This window comes from Meriones unguiculatus, chromosome 6 (assembly GCF_030254825.1).
Source record: "Meriones unguiculatus strain TT.TT164.6M chromosome 6, Bangor_MerUng_6.1, whole genome shotgun sequence".
In the NCBI taxonomy this organism is placed as follows: Eukaryota; Metazoa; Chordata; class Mammalia; order Rodentia; family Muridae; genus Meriones; species Meriones unguiculatus.
Window position 1 is genome coordinate 41,831,142 of NC_083354.1, and position 19,574 is coordinate 41,850,715.

A 19,574-nucleotide genomic window follows, 5' to 3' on the forward strand; every position below is an offset into this window, starting at 1 on the left:
CACTACTGAGTTGGCCTGTGGCTGGGCTCCTGCAGGCAGTACCGTGGCCTTTTCTTTCCAGTTCATGCTCAGCAGTTACTTTGTTCACCCTCTCCCTCTGCTTGCTTCTCTCTGGGGAAGTGTGGGCGTGCGGCCTCTGTAATGTGACTGAAGAGGCAGTGGACCCTGGCCACATCATCTCATGCCTCCTGCCTGCATGTTACACCAGCACTGTGGCCCAACCTTGAAGTCCTAGAGAAACTTGCCTAGGAAGATACAGATTCTTTACCGCAACTGTTTGTCCTCGTAGGGGGGGCTCCTTTGAAATGACAGATGATGACAGTGCTATTAGAGCTCTGACCCAGTTTCCACTTCCCAAGAACCTTCTGGCCAAAGTGATTCAGATTGCAACATCCTCCTCCACAGCTAAGGTGAGTTGGCTGTCCCAGAAGTGCGTGCTTGAGCAGCCCCCTCTCTTGTGCCTGGCTCTCCCGGGGCTAGGCAGGAAGCCAGCCTCGGGTGTGGGACATGGCCTGGGGGTGCCTGTCTCGGCTTCTACCTAGGCCAGCTAGAAGGATATAGGCTCCTTGATGGAGGGGAAGGATAAACCATCAGGAACAGAGGGAAAGCCATACAGGGTATAGGCTGGGGACTGCTAACTAGAAGTGGGTTAGGGGTGTCAAAGAGTAGGAACAGAGAGCCTGAAGTGTGTACTGTGTCTTCATTGATGTCACAGCAGGGGTTCTCAGAAGAGCACCAAAGTGGAGATAGAAAGCCTCTTGTCAGGAAGTGCCTAGATTTTGGGTCATGCTAACAGCTTCAGCTCCAGACTTTCCTGAAAGTACCAATCACATGTTAGGTTAGGAAGACAGATAGTGGCTTTGCATGAATGCCATCTTCTACTACAGAAATTGAGAAGCAAGCTCAGAACTAGGGTCATTGACCAATGAAGGGCATAAAGCAGAGTGAAAAGGAAAGTCACAATACAGAACCATGACTGGTTGTACCCAGTCTGGTGTGGCCGTTTGCTGTAGAGATTATGGTTAGCTTTGTCTCTAGGATGAGGTGCTTAAGACAGCCCACCTTTAGTAACTTCCCTTCCCTTCCCTGTAGAACCTCATGCAGTTCCATACTGTGGGTACCAAGACCAAGCTGGCTACACTTACTCTGCTCTGGCCCTGTCCCATGACCTTTGTTGCCAAAGGGCGCCGCAAAGCTGAGGCTGAGAATAAGGCAGCAGCATTGGCTTGCAAGAAATTGAAGGTAAGTCCCTTTGATAGATCAGTCCACTTTTCTAGGAAATTAAACTCACACCAGGCCTTGGGCTGTTTGTGCTCAGGTGGGAAAAGATCTGGTAGCCCATCTTTGCTTGTGTCTGTCACTACTGTTCCCATGTCTGCTTCTGCAGAGTCTCTGTGCAGGGACTTTATGAGCTCAGCACTTGGCTGGAGCCTTGGTGAAACCAGAGTGCTAGCTTACAGGCAGACAGCTAAGGAACAGCGTGGGTTAGGTGGTTAGATGAGATCCATCTAACCTTGGTGGCCAAGAGAATAATCTGATGTGCATCTAGAATGAAAGTTGAGGAACCAAGTGACTTTAAGGTGATGGCAGTGTGGCCTATGGCTGACAGGTTGTGTCTCCTCCTCCTACCCCCATGTTTTAGAAACATTTACTCTACAGGAGTAAGTTCTTTTAGCATATGGATCCTTGGGATCAAAGTCAAGTCATCAGACTTGGTGGCAGGCACACCCTCTTTTTTTTTTTTTAATTTGAGGCAGGGTCTGGTGTGTCCCAGGCTACTCTGGTACTTGTTACACAGCCCAGGATAACCCTGAGTTCTGGTCTTTCTGCGTTCACAGGCACAGGTGCCTGTGCCACCATTAAATGTGGGGACCAAACCCAGAGCTTTAGGCAATATTAGGCAGCTGATCAACCAAACAGCTTAACTGCATCCCAGCGTGCCCCTAACCACTTTCTTTTGAGCCAGGGCTGCACAATAACTCAGCTTGGCCTGGCACCTGCCCTGTAGCTCTGGTTGACTTACAACTCAGTCCTCTCTCAGCATTCTGAATGGTAGGATTATCAGCAGCTGCCACTAAGCCTGGCCAACTTTTCTTCTTTTTCCTTCTCAGTGTTGGGGATTGAATACACGCTCGGTGGCCACTGTTACCACTATGACAGTTCCCTTGAAAGAGCTGTGGCATTGGCTGGTGCCACATCTTTAGAATTAGCATTGTGCTGATTAACAAGAGAAGCAAGTTGATCTGAAGCGTGATAGAGCTTCAGTTTTAGGCTGCAGAGTGTGACATGAGCTGCTCTCCTGAGCACTCGGACGTACCTTTGTGAAGTTGGTTTTGGAGCCATGTCTTAGATCCCTCTGATGGTGAAAGGTACACTTGTCAGCTTGGAGAATGAGGAGTCCATGACTTGGTGGAGCTGCATACATTATCCTAGTACTTGGGAGACAAGGCAGGGCTGATCTGGGCTCATAGCAAGGCTATATTTTATCTTTTTATTTTGAGATAGGATTTCTCAGTATAACTGTCCTGGAATTTACTCTGTAGCCCAGGTTGGCCTTGAACTCACAGACGTCTGCCTGCCTCTGCCTTCCAAGTGCTGGGATTAAAGGTATGAGACACCACCGCCTGGAGCAAGGCTGTATTTAATAAATTAAAAAACAAAACAAAGAAACCTGACTGGGCTGTGGTGGCACACACCTTTAATCCCAGCACTTGGGAGGCAGAGACTGGTAGACGTCTGAGTTTGAGGCCAGCCTGCTCTACAGAGTGAGTTTCCAGGATAGCCAGGGATATAGAGAGAAGCACTGTCACAAAAACAAAACAAAACAAAAAAAAGGTGCAGGCGGGTATTTTCCTTTAAAGGGCCTATTTTACCATGTTCAGACATTTCCGGGACATCCCATGCACTTCTGTGTGATGGCCTCATAGACGGCACTGGCCAGAAACAGCAGCATGTCCTGCTTGCAGGTTTTGGGTGGGGAAGCCATGGTGAGTCTGCACAGGGAGAGCCTTGTGGAGTCTGGGCCTTAAGGGCCTGCCTCACTCTCTCAGGTGTATTGGGAGTTGTGGGAATGAGATCGGTCTTCTGGGACGCTGAAGGGATGTGGCTGCACCAGAGAAATCTGTTTGGGGCCACCACGTCTAGGCAACATTTAGTTGTTAAATTTTTTTTTTTTTTTTTTTTTTAACTTGTAAGAGTTATACTGTGTAGCCCAGGCTGGCCTGGAATTGATGCCATGCCTCTTACCTCTACTTTTTCAGCGCTGGCATTACTGGTAGCAGCACTATGCCTGATAAAGTTTAGCTCCTAAATCAATATTAACTAGTTCGCATTTTAAACTACAGGTTTGTGGAGCTTAACATTGTCTTGGTTCTACATTTCTCCTTTCCTCACTAAAACCAAAGCCTGTAAGATGATGGCTTACCACGTCCCTCAGTTCCAAGCCTGCCTGGTCTAGGACCATAGGCTGAGCCAAACATGTCCTTCTACAGAGCCTGGGCCTGGTGGACAGGAACAACGAGCCGCTTACCCATGCCATGTACAACCTGGCCTCCTTGCGTGAGTTGGGTGAGACCCAGCGCCGGCCATGTACCATCCAGGTGCCCGAGCCCATCCTTCGCAAGATTGAGGCCTTCCTGAGTCATGTAAGAGTCCTGCCTTCCATCCCATTGTCTCCCTCTCCAGACTGAAGGCTGCTTCTGCCTACAACAGGCATAAGATCCATTTCTCCCTCTGAGCAGGGAGCTCAGAGCCCCCTGCCCTAAGTCCCCTTAGTTATGCCTACGAGGGTGTCAGGGCAGTCACAGCCCAACCAAGTTCTCTGCTCTGTGGGTTGGGCCCTAAACATCCCACCCAGGGGAATCCTTTGGAGGGGCTGACTGCATGGAGGAGGCAGACAGGCACGTCTATCATTTTGCTTGCTTCCTCGTCCTCTAGTACCCGGTGGACAGTTCATGGATTTCCCCAGAACTCCGGCTGCAGAATGATGACATCTTGCCCTTAGGCAAGGACTCAGGGCCCTTGAGTGACCCTATCACAGGCAAGCCATACATGCCCCTGTCGGAAGCCGAGGAGTTGCGTCTCAGCCAGAGCCTGCTAGAGCTGTGGCGGAGGAGAGGGCCGGTTTGGCAGGAGGCCCCCCAGCTACCTGTGGACCCTCATCGGGACACTATCCTCAATGCCATCGAACAGCACCCAGTGGTGGTCATCTCTGGGGACACAGGCTGTGGGAAAACCACACGTATCCCTCAGCTGCTATTGGAGCGCTATGTAACTGAGGGCCGAGGTGCCCGCTGCAACGTGATCATCACGCAACCTCGCCGTATCTCAGCTGTGTCTGTGGCACAGCGGGTTAGCCATGAACTGGGTCCCTCCTTGCGCCGGAACGTGGGCTTCCAGGTGCGCTTGGAAAGCAAGCCCCCAGCCCGAGGCGGGGCGCTGCTCTTCTGCACTGTAGGCATCCTGCTTCGGAAGCTGCAGAGCAACCCCAGCCTGGAAGGCGTGAGCCACGTCATTGTCGACGAGGTCCACGAGCGGGATGTGAACACAGACTTCCTGCTGATTCTGCTCAAGGGCCTGCAGCGGCTCAACCCCTCCCTGCGGCTGGTGCTCATGAGTGCTACAGGAGACAATGAGCGCTTCTCCCGCTACTTTGGGGGCTGCCCTGTCATCAAGGTGCCTGGCTTCATGTACCCTGTCAAGGAACACTACCTGGAGGACATCCTGGCCAAGCTGGGCAAACACCAGTACCCACACCGGCATCGGCACCACGAGGTGAGGGACCCCCCATGCATGCCCCAGGATCCCTGAGCTTTCCTCTGAATTCTCTCTTCCCTGTCCGCCATGGTAGACTGTCTCCTTGACAAAAACTGTGGCATGATCTTGCCTCTGTGTGTTACAAGTGTGTGAGGGCCAGAGTTCACATACCAAGTAGCTCACTCTCCCTGTGTTCTGTGTGCGACCCCTGCCGCATAACAGTGACTGGCCTTTCTTCCCCCACCCCAGTCTGAAGATGAATGTGCACTTGACTTGGACCTTGTGACTGAACTGGTTCTGCACATCGATGCCCGTGGGGAACCAGGTGGGTGCTTCTCCCGATTCTAAGCTACTCCCTTTCCCCACTAGCTGGACCAACCAGCTCATGGCTGCAGGGCCCCTTTACAGGTGGGATCCTGTGCTTTCTGCCTGGTTGGCAAGAAATCAAAGGAGTGCAGCAGCGGCTCCAGGAGGCCCTGGGCATGCATGAGAACAAGTACCTCATCCTGCCAGGTGAGGGTCTGGGTGTGCGTCCTGGTCAGCCCTGCTCTCTGTGCTAGGGAGTGGCTTAGACTCAAGTGACCCAGGTTTCTCATTTTATTTGACCATTTTTCACCAGAGGTCTAGTTCATCAAAGGGCTTCAGTTTTCATCAGGGACAGGTGGGGGATTCAAATTTTTGCCCCGCCCTCACCTCAGTATGAGACTCTTCTGGCTGGAATAGTGCCTGAAACTCTTCTGCATCTTGCTGCCCACCAGTGCACTCCAATATCCCCATGATGGACCAGAAGGCCATATTCCAGCAGCCTCCACTTGGTGTGCGCAAGATTGTATTGGCCACCAACATTGCCGAAACTTCCATCACAGTTAACGACATCGTGCATGTCGTAGACAGCGGTCTGCACAAGGAGGAACGCTATGACCTCAAGACCAAGGTGGCGCCTCTCTCTTGGGCCCATTGGGGAACTGACTCCAGTTCTGAGGTTGCCCCTAGTCCCAATCTGTTGTAGACATCCTTTCTGTGTGAAGGCCAAACTTACGAGAAATGTCCCTGATGAGGGGTGACGAGGGTGACTGGAGAAGTGGGTAGATAAGGCCTGTAGAATGTGTAGGTTTCCTGCCTTCCCCCCAGGTATCCTGCCTGGAGACCGTGTGGGTATCGAGAGCAAATGTGATTCAGCGCCGGGGCAGGGCAGGCCGCTGCCAGTCAGGTTTTGCCTACCACTTGTTCCCGAGGAGCAGGCTGGAGAAAATGGTTCCTTTCCAAGTGCCAGAGATCCTGCGGACGCCTCTCGAGAACCTGGTGCTGCAAGCCAAGATCCACATGCCTGAGAAGACGGTGCGGCAGAGGCAGGGCAGGGAGGGCTGGCTCCTGGACAAGGCGGGTGGGACCCCGGCTCATGGGGGCGTGGCTCTTGTTGCTTTAGGCAGTGGAGTTCCTCTCCAAGGCTGTGGACAGTCCGAATATCAAGGCAGTGGATGAGGCCGTGATACTGCTCCAGGAGATCGGTGAATGAAGGCTGGGAGTGGTCGGGCTGTGGGATGGCTCATGGGTGGGACTGACAGCTGAGCTGTTGCAGGGGTGCTGGACCAGCGGGAATACCTGACCACCTTGGGGCAGCGCCTGGCCCACATCTCTACTGACCCCCGACTGGCCAAGGCCATAGTGTTGGCTGCCATCTTCCGCTGCCTGCACCCACTGCTGGTGGTTGTTTCCTGCCTTACCCGGGACCCCTTCAGCAGCAGTTTGCAGAATCGGGCAGAGGTGGACAAGGTTAGAAACCCAGTGCTTCCTGTAGCTCTCTTGCTCTTTGTCTATTCGTACCTCACCCATTGTCCTGAGGTGGAACTCCAGTCACCCTCCTGACCCCTGTGCATTCTTCTCTCCCAGGTGAAAGCTTTGCTGAGCCATGACAGTGGCAGTGACCATTTGGCCTTCGTTCGGGCTGTGGCTGGCTGGGAGGAGGTGCTGCGCTGGCAGGACCGCAGCTCCCGGGAGAACTACCTGGAAGAAAACCTTCTGTACGCCCCCAGCTTGCGCTTCATCCACGGTCAGCCTGGCCCCAAGAGTGTCCTGAGCACCTCCCTCCACAGAGCTCCCGTCTGAGGCAGGGTCTGTTCACACTGTGCTTTGCCTCCCTAGGGCTCATCAAGCAGTTCTCAGAGAATATTTACGAGGCTTTCCTAGTGGGAAAGCCCTCTGACTGCACGCTGCCCTCTGCTCAGTGCAATGAGTACAGCGAGGAAGAGGAGCTGGTGAAGGGTGTGCTGATGGCTGGCCTCTACCCCAACCTCATCCAGGTGCTTCCTCTAGGCCTGGGAGCTCACCAGGTCCCCACCTGTCTCTGCCCTTAGCTCATGGCTCATCTTTTCCCCTGTCCCTTTAGGTGAGGCAAGGCAAGGTCACTCGGCAGGGCAAGTTCAAGCCCAACAGTGTCACTTACAGGACCAAATCTGGCAACATCTTGCTGCACAAGTCGACCATTAACAGGTGGGTGGCAGGCAGGGTTAGCTAAAAAAGGGCCCCAGAGAATGGCAGAGGCGTAGCTTCACACAGCACCTTGCTCCCTAGGGAGGCCACCCGGTTACGGAGCCGCTGGCTGACATATTTCATGGCTGTCAAGTCCAACGGCAGCGTGTTCGTGCGAGACTCCTCCCAGGTGCACCCACTAGCTGTGCTGCTCCTGACAGACGGGGACGTCCACATCCGAGGTGGGTGCCCTCACTCCGCCCCCCAGGGCTACTCGTGACCCCAAGAGGCCTGGCCCGACACACACTCCCCCGTCCCTGCTCTTTCCAGATGATGGGCGCCGGGCCACCATCTCCCTGAGTGACAGTGACCTGCTGCGGCTGGAAGGGGACTCACGGACTGTACGGTTGCTAAGGGAGCTGCGGCGAGCCCTAGGCCGAATGGTAGAGCGGAGCCTGCGCAGTGAGCTGGCTGCGCTTCCACTAAGCGTGCAGCAGGAACACGGGCAGCTGCTTGCACTGCTGGCAGAGCTGCTGCGAGGACCTTGTGGCAGCTTTGACGTGCGCAAGACAGCCGATGACTGAGCCCCTCTTCGCTGGGGCTGTGTACAGAGTGCAAATGTTTATTTAAAATAAAGTTATATTTATCCCTTGTGAGTGCCGATGTCCTCCCCAAGGGCTCCTCTTGGGATCTGGGTTCTTGGCCCCAAATCAGGGGGAATGGACAGATGCTTCACTGTTGTGGCCCAAGTCCCATGAATAAGCCACCAGAGCTGTCAACACATTGGCCAGCCCACAGCACAGGGCCTGTTCATATAACAAGGACCCATGTTAGTCCTGCCAGGAACACGGCATTTCTCACAGCTAAGGGAGGGGCTGAAGGCATCAAGGCAGTGTGCACTCCTGGGTACAAGGGGTCTAGGTATGCGGACCACAGATGACAGAAGCAACTTAGCCCACATAGCGGGATGTCAGGCAGCTTTATTGGTTAAATCAGTACAACGACTACAGACACAGGTAATGGCTAAGCCATGAGCAAACTGGAAAGTACAGAAAGATCTTATTCCAAACGTTTCAAAGTCTACACATTGTACGGCCTGTGGTCCCAGTCTGCTAGACCAGCCTTCACGGCTTCTCTCGGGCCGGTGGGACCCATCCAGGGACCTGCCTAGAGAGCTTGGGCCACCTTCCTTTCTCTTGGCAGGTGGACTTGTTTCTTGTCAATCTCAGCATCCTCAAGGCTCCAGGACCAACATCAAGGAGGGTAGCAAGTACCTTTATGCCCTTAGCCATCACCACCCTGGTCCCCGCTGCATCCATCCCAGCTCCATCTTGCCCCTTCTTGGTGCAAAATACAAAGAAGGCTCAGGCAGTCCTTTTTCTAGAGGCCACAGAAATTCCTTGTGTGTGTGCAAAGAGCCAGGGATTAGGTATCGAGATTTTCTGAAAAGAGACTGCTGCCTCAGAAACGGAGAGGACCTTCAGCCCAGGGATGCCCTCCCTTGGCACAGAGCTAGTGAAGACCTTTTGCTGCTCAAGCTACACTGAAGCAGAGGTGGAGGCTGTGTCGGGGAGGGCACAGGGGGTCAGGTGTGGGTCAGCCTCCTGAGAGGCAAATCTGCCCAGCAGAAGACACCCCCCCCCCCCAGAGGAGCCCTGAAACACTCCCAGGCCACTTCACTACAAACTTAGGTTTGAACCCTTTATTAGAAACCATGCAAACTTTAATACAAAAAAAAAAAAAAAATACAAGTGCAATAAGAATCTTGTGTTGATACAATTCCTGGGATTTTCTCAACACGGCAGCCATCCCACCCATAAACAGACCATGCTGGGATGGCTGCATCACCACGGCTGGCCTCTCCTGCTCTTTCTTTCCAGTCATACCAGAAGAAAAGTGGGATGGCCCCAGTCTCATGCATTTTAGTTTCAAATTTCCACACCTGATTCCCCACTGTTCAACATGCGTTCTGGACATCTCAGGCTCCCCCGGTCATGAGGGTTCGAGTACCATGTCCTACAGGTGCAGGCCAGGGATTTTGACCTTCACTTCTATTTCTCCAGCCCTGGTTTTTTTGTATCACACATCGACGACCAAAACCAGCCTCTTGGTTAGAAAAGCAGCATACACACAATACCAACACAGCCAGTCCCACCAACCCACCCTAGCTGTCCCACTGTTCACTTGGCAGTAGCCCCACTTCTTACTTCCCTTCCCACAGGGTCCCAAACTGCCCGGAGTAGGGCAGCCCCTAATGCCTGCAAGCCTCCTCAGTGGAGACTCAGGATCTCCTTCCCCGCTTCCTCCACTACCTACGGAGAACTCTCATTTAGACATGGCTTCAACCTGCAAACTACACCACCAGTTCATAGGTTATTAGGAGGGGGGAAAAATAAAACAAAAGAAAAAAGTGAGACAGCAGCTATTCAGGGAGAGTGAGCAGTGGGGCAAGTACTGACCCCTAGCTAACTTGAGGCGGGGGCAGCAAAAGGGCCTGGTACCACCTGCATGGTGGCCTGCACTGTGTCATCAGGAGAGGCAGTGGTTTGTTAGGCTCCAGGGGATTCGGTCAGTGCTGGTCACCACCTGGAGTTCACCTCTGCTAGTCCCTCCAGGCTGAACCAGGGAAGAGAGCGAGTGTTTGTCAGTTTCTTTCCAGTTTGGTCCAAAAAAACCAAACCGTGGAGGCTAGAATCCAGCTCCCTGCCCCTAGATCCCACAGAGATCCCCTTAGACTCCCACCCCTCCCAACATTATCTACGGAGCAGTGGTGCAGAGATGGGTCCAGAAGGGGCAGAAGGAGGTGTGAAGGCAGCAGGGCTGCTGCGGCTGCCTTGAGCAAGCGAGGCGAGGGAAGAAGGCCTAAAGGGGCTGCCCAGCACCCAAGAGCTTACAAGTCTAGTAGACAGCCCGGGAATAGGAGCCCAGGGGCCGGGGCCCCCAGCTTGGGCCGCCAGGGAAGTGGGGAGGCCGGGAGACAATGTCGGCCCCATGGTCGGTGCGAGCCCTGGCATTTGCCCGGAACGTCAGCCTGTAGGTCTCAATCTGCAGTGACACGTGAGGAGGGATGGGAGAGGGCAACATGGGGGAGGGGGGAGACAAGAGAGGGAACACAGGGGAGATGGAAGACGAGACCAGAATGTCATCATTAGATGCCTGGAAGATAAAAGGTTACTTTGTTAAAATTTAGGTCACACTCCAGTCATAAAACAAAGGAGTTTCAATTTGCAGCCAGTGACAGGGCCCCTGGCTGGCCCTTAGGCCGAGCCCAGCCACTTACTTGTCTCCTGGATCTGGCTGTCCAAAGTCTGGGGCTCCCTTTGGTCACCACCCCCTGACAGGGTGGTGTGGCCACTGAGGCCACTGGCTGAAGTAGGGGCACCAGCATCAGGCGCAGCCTCAGGGATGGCTGGCTCCTCCCCAGCAGGGGGGCCTGGACACGGAGGGGCCTCACTGCCACCGCCCTCAGTCTACAATGAAACAGTGGGGAGACAGTGATGGGTCAGTTGGGGAGGGAATGAGATGGGTGATGGTGGTGATTTCATACACAGACTTCCTGGCCCACACACCCCGGCAACCACCAGCTCTACACAGATGTCCACCTCTAATTTCTCCAACACTGACTCTCTAGCCTGGAGCTGCTGAGCTAATGCCCCTCTTGGGAGTCTCTTTATGGAACTTTGTGACTCTAAAGTTGATAGCAAATAAAAAAAAATGGCTCTAATAACAACAGACAGCAGTAACCCTGAAGAGCACACATCAGTGGTTTATGCCTAGCTGGGAAGCAGGGTTGGCCCAGGACTTAGAGAGGGCCCTTGGTAACTAAGTAGGCACCCTGCCTGCTCCTCTGTGCGGTAAGATCCCCTCACGACAGAGCACTTTTTATGCTGGGCACTGTCCTAGCATCCATGGACACAGAGGAAGCAGAAAAAGGTATTCAAAGAGGTGTGTTCCAGAAGTGTTTCAGGGGCTTGTGGAGGACAACACTGGATATATACAGCATGGGTCAAGCATAAAACAAAAGAAGAGTGGGCGCTTTTAGTGAGATAGACCACGCATGTCCCAGAAAGCACACCAGGGGACAGTGGAGACAGACAAGGGATATACAGGGGGTACAGTGAAAAAAGGAAGTAATACAAAACTTGGCACAGAAAGCCTGGGCTGCAGTGACTTAATGTTGTGGCCCTAAACAAGTGGCAAAATGTCTCACTTAGACAAACTGAAGGATGACATCCTCTCAAGCCCCAGAGGGTCAAAACTTAAGAGCAAAGTCCCCCTCGTCCCCCTCACCCCCCTGAAATGTTCACTGAGGTGGAACCAGGGCTGCAACCAGAAAACTGGAGAAGACAGCTACAGAATGGCCAGCGCTGGGTGAGCAGGCGTCGAGGGAAGGGGCATACACATAGCTTGGTCCCTGCTCCCGGCCCATTTCCCCTGAATACCAGAGCTGCAGCCTTGTACTTAGGAGCCTGTACGCTACAACCCGAATGGGTCTCCCCACCTGCCCATGACACAGAATGAAGGATACATGGGATCTCGGCAAAACAAAGGGTCTCACAGCACTGTGGAAAGAGGTGAGAGGAAAGAGGAGAGGGAGGAAAGAGGAGAGAGGCCCAGCCAGTGTCAGACATGGAAGAAGTCTGCCTCTGCTCTAATGCTTTCCAGAGTCTGGGCACCTCCAGCAGCCCTGTCTCTGAGAGTTGAAAATTAATAGTCAATACAACCATGTGAAGAACCCCAGGTTGCCTTGTCATTTGTGTCCCACCCCAAATTCCCTCAGAAAATGGCTGGGAAGGGCCCAATGAGGCAGGCCATAGCTCTTGGGAACAGACACTGCCACCAGCTGAGAGGCGGCTTCTGGCTCTTCACCTCCTCTGCCTCACTAACGGTGAAATGGAGACAGCAATGGCATGACTGAACATGTGACTCCCGAAACTGAGGGGCGGTGACAGTCCTGCTAAGCTCCACCCCAGCCTCAAGGTCGCCACACCACTCCAGCTACATCCTGGAGACTTGCTCACTACCTTCACGGCACCTCCTGCAGGCAGGTGGCCCACGTTATCGAGGGATCCCACTTTGGCCTGGGCCTTCTCCTTGAAGTTCAGCTTCTGACTTTCAATCTTGACATCTCCTCCACCTGGAACAACAAAAGAACTGGTCACTGAAGGTGCCACATTATACCTGTAAGCAAAGCCAGGAGCCTAGACAGGAACCTGAGCCTGACCATGGATGGCTCTGTGTGCCTTCTAGAAACAAGAAAATGTCCAGCTCCAGGGTGGTTGGAAGGACAAAAGAGGCAGTGTCACTCCTCCCAGGAAGGGAAAACTGTCCTCAAGCCACTGCAGGCCCAGCCTGATGCTAGCTCCGGACTCTCCAGGTCTCACTGATTCTCATAAGGGCCGCATCAGCCAGGGCCATGATCTTCATTTGCTCAGGTTGATGCTTGATGAATGACAGGGACAGGGTATGGATATTGACTGCCTAAGCCACAGAATGAAAAGGAGGAATAGTGAAATAGAGCAAGCAGACTCAGAAGTATGAACTGAGAAAAAGCTCTCTGGCGTGAAAGTGAAGGAACTGCACACAAGAGCAAGAATGAGAGGACACTGACAGACTCGGGCTCAGGAAGAGGAGTGGACAGGGCTGGAAACTCTCATCTGTCTGTCCCTTCCCATCTGTACTCCGCCCACAATGACCTATAGTGGAAGTATCGGTGTCTTTAAACACTCAGTTATGTTACAAAAACATGTTTTTGTTTTCACCCAGGTATGGGATGTGGGCCTGCTTTAGTTTGTCCAGCTATTAAACTATGATTGTCTCAGGCCCTGAGGAGGGTGTGGTCTTTGCCAGCTGGAGACAGTTTAATTCTGAGGACTCTGAAGAGTATAAATGTCAGAGCCGACGGATGGGGGTGCTCTCCCTGCTGCTGCATTTGCTGTTTGCTGGACTGCTGAATACCCTGACTAGGAAAATTGGACTTGCCCCAAGGAACTAAGTCTAAAGAGGTCTACATCCCCTTTCCCCTCTAACCTTCTTTCTTTCCTGTTTAGTGGTGGGGGTTTAGAAGGGAGGTAGAGGCATAAGAACCCAAATGAAGTAGATAAAACCACGCCAACAGATAGCTGACAAATTCAAAGGTTTCTTCCCCACTATAGAGCTGGCTCTGGCAAAAGCAATCCTTTCGCTCAGTGCCATTAGGCAAGAGCCATTTCACATACATGGCTTTTCCAGATAAAAGGGCAGTAGGATAACAATTAGTTAAGGATAGTAGTGTTTGGTCCCTCACGAAAGAATACACTCTAAACTGGGTTTCACAATCCCAATAATTGGAAGGGTGAGTAGGAGGACCGCTACAAGGTCAAAACCATCCTAGGCTACAGTGAATTCCAAGTTAGCTGAGCTACACTGTGAGACACTGCCAAAAAACAAAACAAATTAAAAAAAAAAAAAAAAAACCATACACACACACACACACACACACACACACACACCCCAAAAGCAAGAAAGCAAAACAACCTTGACTGGAGTCCGCTGAGAAGAAGGGAATTTTCTGTGCCTTCACAGCTGGCCTGGGTAGCTGATCTCATGAGACATCAGCTCTGCCAGCTGTGTGCCAGCTTCTGGAGCAAGACCTCACAACCTCTTATCTGTGGACCAGGAACCAGGGCCTGAACCATAGCAAGACCCCAGGCTCTCCTCAGAAGCCTCTGTAGGACACTGTCAACAATGCTGCTGCCAGACGGAAATGCCATGGGCACTGCTACCAGGTCCTCAGGGTCAGACGGCATTCCAAATGCCCTCCCTTCTCCTGTCAAGACTGGCATTCAGGACCTCTGCTTGGGGCTTCATCTGTTACTGGATCTGATGAGTCTGAACCACCACTCCGTCAGCACCAGCTCCCAGAATGCTAAAGCGGGAGGCTAGCCCAGGTCAACAGTGCCAGGCACATCGCATACAGTATTGCCAGGGACAGGATGTAAATATCACCAAGGGACAGCTGTGAAAATGGCCTTAACAAACTGTTCCTCCTTCAATAGAAAGCAGCACCCAGCTGCTATCTCTGGCAGGAATGGAAAGCTGTGCTGTTTCTACCAGGCACCCTGGGTGGGAGGTTAGTTCAGAAGTAATTCTTTCTTTTTCATGTGTGTGTGGAGTACATGAATGCATGTATGTGCACATGTTGGGGGGGGGTTTCACATGTTTATGGATGCCTAAGGCTAAATGTTAGACTTCCTTGCAGTCTCTCAACTGAAGCCAAACTCGCCTTGGCTTGTGGAGTTAGCCAGCTTGCTCTGGGCACCCTGTCTCCACTCCCAAGCACTGGAAGCACACGTTGGTTGCCATGCCCAGTGACATTCATGTGGGTTCCAGGGATCCACAGCTGGGTCTTCATGTAGCACTCACTGTAATGCTGTGCTACCTCTCCAGAACTGGCTCCTCGTTTTGAAGTCATGCAAACTTCCCAGCGGGAAGGCCACCCAGATGACCCTTGAAGGTCTACCTGCCGAGGGAGTCTTGGGCACAGGCAGTCACTCACCAGGCTTGTGCTTGATGTTAGCTTTGGACCCACACTTGGAGGAGACCTTGGACATGTCCACTTTCTTGTTCTGAATCTGAACCTAAGCAGAAGAACAGAAAGCAAATATACTCAGAGAGAAGGCACGAGTCATGGATGAGCCCACCTCACCTTCACCAGCTCCCTTAGTTATGCCCTTCCTCAGTCTGTTCAAGGTCAAGGCCACCTCTTAAAGTACTTAGGAGCCCATGATCTACTATGGCCTTCTCTTTACCTTTGACCCCACCTCTGGAACTGCTCTGCTGTTCAGGGTACAATACCAAAATCAAGGCTCTCCTAAAATGCCCATCTGGTTCCATCTCAAAACCTTACCTATCAAACTCCTTGCCCAGAGAACCCTAGGCTAACACTTACTGAATTTCCTTCCAGAGCTTTTCTAAGCATGTCCCCAAGCCAACTGTAAGGCTATAGACTCCTATGGGCTTCATGCCACAACCCATCTCCCAGCAAAACAGAATGCACAAAAGGACCACCAAAAATGACCTGTACTATGCTGCAAGCATCAACACCACAGCTACTACTCAGCACTTAGGCTATTTTCTATCACTGCAAAAGAATTATCTTTTAAATGCAGAATAAAGTTATCAATTTAAATCTTAGAACATTTTATGTTAAAAATGTAATTTTATTGTTAGTGTATGAATATTTTGCCCACGTGATAAATATGCAGCACTTGCATATATGGTGCCCACGGAGGCTGGCGGAGTCAGATACATTCAGTTGTGAGTGGGCACGTGGGTACTGAGAACTGAATAACCACTGAGCCAGCCCCACCTGGTACATTTTTTACAAACAAGAAACGCAATAAAACAGCAGTATCCTCAGCTAGCAACATATACTTTGCTTTGTTTTGAGACAAGGTCATCTTTGCTGATGTGGGCCTTAGCCTCCAGATGCTGAAATTAGATGTGCTTTTTAGCCACGGAGATATACACTTCACCATGAACCCTAGCTACCTCCTTTCAAGCAGCCAAGAGGAGTGCTGCAGGCACAGTCCAGTGCATCCCTAAGCCTGTGCTTGGGAGTCTGCTCTAACCGTACACAATTGGCTTTCTTCAGGCTTCCCATAGGCTTTCATTTACAGATACTATGTCTGTTCAGAAGATAATCAACAGATTGAACTGCTGACAAGATCATGTATACCATGCAGGCTATCATGGCATATGCCTTTAATCCCAGCACTCAATGAAGCAGAGGCAGCTCTAGCTCCACGAATTCCAAGCCATAAGACTTTATGTTTTGTCTTTTTTGTTGTTTGAAAGCCACACATAACTGGTCTTGAACATGTGGTCTAAGACAACTATCCTGTTTCATGATACACTTAGTCCTGGGAACCTCAGAAAGTGCACGTCCCCAGCCAAAACCCTGGCTGCTCCATGAATCAGTCCACTAGTATATATTGAAGCAGAGGTGACTCTCCATCCCTGAGATCTCCTTGGAAAACTAGAGGCTACTCTGTCAGTCTGGGACTGGGCTCCTTCCAAAATGTGACGTTACCCCCTTTATCTCCTAGCTAATCCTCAAAGACAGAAAAGCTAATGAGGGAAAGTTCTGATTAATACATTGTATTCCAGCCCAACTCAAGGGACACAGCAGTCACCACTGCTGTCTGATGGAGAGGAGCCTCACCGAGCTGCACAGGCAAGGTGCAAACCTAACCAATTCAGAGAAAACTATAGACAAAAACAAAAACAAAAACAAAAACAAACTAATGAAACACAGGCAAAATTAACTCCTGTTTATGGACTAGAAAGATAGCTCCATGGATAAAAGTGCTTGCCATACAATGTGAGGACCTAGTTTAAATCTTTAGATGCCACATAAAAACCTAGATTCATACACAACACCTGTATCATCACAGCTCACACAGCAAGAAAGGAGTAAGAGACAAGAGTCTCCAGGAGCTCCCCAATCTGTCCGGGATATGAAGCAGATAACAGTAAACACAAGTGCAGGAGCTGGCTCAAGGCTGTTTCTGAACTCTGTACATGCCTATGGCAGGAGTCAGCAGACATGCAGTTTATTCAGTCCCCCACCCTATGAAAGCCAACAAAAAACAGTAACTTAAAGCCAAGGAGAGTTACTTGTAGAGTACAAAAGGACCTTAAGATTAAAGGAAACAGACCCTATACAGTCAATACTAACAGATGTACCCATGTATTAAATTTCAAGGTGTTCTTAGTCTACTGGCTTAACAGGCTCCCTGCTTGGCAGGTGGTTGGCAAGTATCTGTAGTTTACTTTCTTTTATGGTTTAAGATCTGTGCTTCCTTCACTGGGTGCTCCTCTCCACAGTGAAGCCTGACAGCCAGCAAAAACACACATTTATCTTTTCTGGTTGGTTGATTTTATTCATTTATTATTTGAGACAGGGTCTTTCTATGTAGTCCTGGCTGTCCTGGCACTCAGTATGTAGACCAGGCTGGACTCAAACTCAAGTGCTGGGATTAAAGGAGTGTGCCATCACATTAAACTCCTGTCTGTCTCTCGAAGGAACACCTCAGTATACAACCAATCATAGGCCACTCTACTCTGCTCTACCTCTGCATTTCACAGGGTACAGCTGATCTGTGTCATCCTACATGCACCAATACTGCTGTGAGCAGCCCATAGATTTGAGCACTTATTCTCCACCTTACAAGGGTGAAACAGAGTCCAAACTTCCATAAAATCTCAAGTTGGGGTGGGTGTCGTGGCACACACTTTAGTCCCAGCACCCAGGAAGGCAGAGGCAGGCAGATCTCTGAGTTCCAGGTCAGTCCGGTCTATAGAGTAAGTTCCAGAACAGTCAAGACTACATAGAGAAATCTTGTCTCAAAACAAAACAGAAGTAGAACCATAGTGAGTTGTAACCAGGAAGACCATGCTTCCTGGTTACACTATGAGGTTTAACTGTAGGAAGGAATATTCTTGGGTGGATTCCTGAAAATAAAACTGCAGAGGGTGTTTGTAGACCCGGGGCAGAATGGTCTGAGCATAGAGAACAGTGGTACAGAGTGTTCAGGATGGCAAAGAAGAACAAAGTGTATTGAAAAAAAAAAACAAAACAAAAAAACAAAACAACATGGGCCAGTGTCTTTTGAAAGGGAGTTGAGTCGAGAGCAGGGGCCATATGTAGGTGGCCCAGTATGTGCCCAAGGTAGTACTCTGAAGACTCCAATCTGCCTAGGCCCTGTCAGTGGGAAACAGCCTCTAAATGATGACTTCTGGTGTCATTTCCCCCAAACCAGAATCTCCCTGTAAGCTGTAATCAATCACCAGCACCCCCAACACACACAAAGAACTAACACAGAACAGCAATGTGATAACAAGGATGTTTAGGTGGAACAGACAAAAGGGATTAAAAGGAGAAGACTGAAGGAAGGAAAGTAGAAGGAAAAGAGAACACAAAGGGAGAATACAGATAGAAGCAGGAGTGGTAGGATGAATTCTGGTTAATAATAATTTTACAATGACAAAGGATTCAAGCACAGGCCTTGGGAGGATACGGGTATCTGTCTCAGGGCAGGGGTTTGCCCAGGCGCACAGTCAAGTCTGTGCATCCCCAGCAAATGGCGCTAGAGAATAATACAAAGCCTCTGACACATGGCAGTGAGGTGAGGCCACCACAGTATCACTAGTTATGTCTTGGAATCATCAGGACACCCACAAAAATATACATGGGCCTCCAGCTTCGTTTACTTGTCAGGACCGCTTCTTGGCAAGGGCCCAACCCAGGCCACCGTGATCCTGTCACATTAGGGAAGGTTCTTTGTGTCTTCTTCCCATCTTTCCCCCTCCCCTTCCCCCACCCAGGTTTCCCACAGGGACTATGCCTCATTAGCCAACTGGCCAGAGCTTATACTTACATTGCCACCTCCAGGGACATGCTTAATATTGTCCTTGGAACCACACTTGGATTGAATATGGCTGTAGCTCACTTTTTTGGAGACTATCTGGACCTGGAATGTTAGAAAACAAAAAGGGGGGAAAAAAACCAACACAGAGGGAGAGGGCTAGTTAGAACTGACACAGAGCAGGCAGTGAGTCCAAATGTGACCACTATGGCCAACAAAGAGTGTCCTTAAACTTCTGTTCATTAGAATAGGGGTTGAAAAACACAGGAAAGGAATGTGAGAGCAAGAAAGGGAATGAGCAAACAACACGAGACAAAAGCATGCTGCACAGTGCTATGAGGCTATCCTCACTGCTCCTGGGGTCTCTAAAGACTCACACAGCAACAGGACCCTGAAGCCCACAGAAATATGGCCCCACCTTCTTGTTGAGTGAGACCTTTCTCTGAAAGCTGGACACAAGGCTCTTGCATTTTTCAGTAAGGATAGATACGGATGCTCTGAGCCAGTTCCCATCTGGGGCCTGGAACTGTTGCAACCAGACTTACTCCCGGAAACAAAGGCTGCTCTAAGAATTGTTAGGCAGCTGGCTAAAAGCACAGATCTGATAACAGGAAGGAAGACACATTGTTCATTGAAAAAGGCAAATGGTCACAGAATCCTGAACCGGACACCAGGGAGAGCACAGGCCATAGCCTTAGCAGCTCAGACATCTCAGCCATCTGTTTTGGAAACACTGACAGATGAGGACTGACTTCATTTTTGTTTGCTTGTTTGTTTGTTTGTTTGTCTGAAGTAGATAAGGCCAGCCTGGGACTTGCTATGTACCCCAAGCATACTCCTGGTCCTCCTGCCTCACCCATAGCACTGCTAGGTTTATAGCCAGCATGTTTGGTTTTATAATCCTTTGAACCCTCTGGAAGTATAATTCTGTGTTGATGA

At 50.9% G+C, this 19,574-nt stretch overlaps 2 protein-coding genes across 21 annotated transcripts in view; one reads left to right on the plus strand and one right to left on the minus strand.

The window, feature by feature from the left end:
• Dhx30 (DExH-box helicase 30) overlaps positions 1 to 7,880 on the plus strand; it is a 30,609-nt gene extending 22,729 nt beyond the window's left edge. For all 3 annotated transcript variants that reach the window (XM_021663618.2, XM_060385212.1, XM_021663611.2), the window contains 15 exons: positions 290 to 410; positions 1,093 to 1,242; positions 3,492 to 3,644; positions 3,937 to 4,773; positions 5,005 to 5,080; positions 5,164 to 5,268; positions 5,514 to 5,689; positions 5,887 to 6,093; positions 6,182 to 6,263; positions 6,335 to 6,528; positions 6,646 to 6,805; positions 6,898 to 7,055; positions 7,142 to 7,245; positions 7,327 to 7,466; positions 7,555 to 7,880. In XM_021663618.2, the coding sequence (XP_021519293.1) occupies positions 290 to 410; positions 1,093 to 1,242; positions 3,492 to 3,644; positions 3,937 to 4,773; positions 5,005 to 5,080; positions 5,164 to 5,268; positions 5,514 to 5,689; positions 5,887 to 6,093; positions 6,182 to 6,263; positions 6,335 to 6,528; positions 6,646 to 6,805; positions 6,898 to 7,055; positions 7,142 to 7,245; positions 7,327 to 7,466; positions 7,555 to 7,808 (2,917 nt within the window). In that variant the 3' untranslated portion in view covers positions 7,809 to 7,880. The remainder of the gene's footprint in view (positions 1 to 289; positions 411 to 1,092; positions 1,243 to 3,491; positions 3,645 to 3,936; positions 4,774 to 5,004; positions 5,081 to 5,163; positions 5,269 to 5,513; positions 5,690 to 5,886; positions 6,094 to 6,181; positions 6,264 to 6,334; positions 6,529 to 6,645; positions 6,806 to 6,897; positions 7,056 to 7,141; positions 7,246 to 7,326; positions 7,467 to 7,554) is intronic.
• Positions 7,881 to 8,184: 304 nt separating this feature from the next.
• Positions 8,185 to 19,574, minus strand: part of LOC110565770 (microtubule-associated protein 4) — a 136,331-nt gene continuing 124,941 nt past the window's right edge. For 11 of the 18 annotated variants that reach the window (XM_021663531.2, XM_060385219.1, XM_021663540.2 and 8 more), the window contains 5 exons: positions 18,648 to 18,740; positions 14,762 to 14,843; positions 12,249 to 12,361; positions 10,505 to 10,694; positions 10,127 to 10,380 (listed from right to left, as the gene is read on the minus strand). In XM_021663531.2, the coding sequence (XP_021519206.2) occupies positions 10,373 to 10,380; positions 10,505 to 10,694; positions 12,249 to 12,361; positions 14,762 to 14,843; positions 18,648 to 18,740 (486 nt within the window). In that variant the 3' untranslated portion in view covers positions 10,127 to 10,372. Of the gene's footprint in view, positions 10,381 to 10,504; positions 10,695 to 12,248; positions 12,362 to 14,761; positions 14,844 to 18,647; positions 18,741 to 19,574 lie in introns of all 18 variants that reach the window. The other 7 variants (XM_060385222.1, XM_060385220.1, XM_060385217.1 and 4 more) reach the window with 3 other exon arrangements.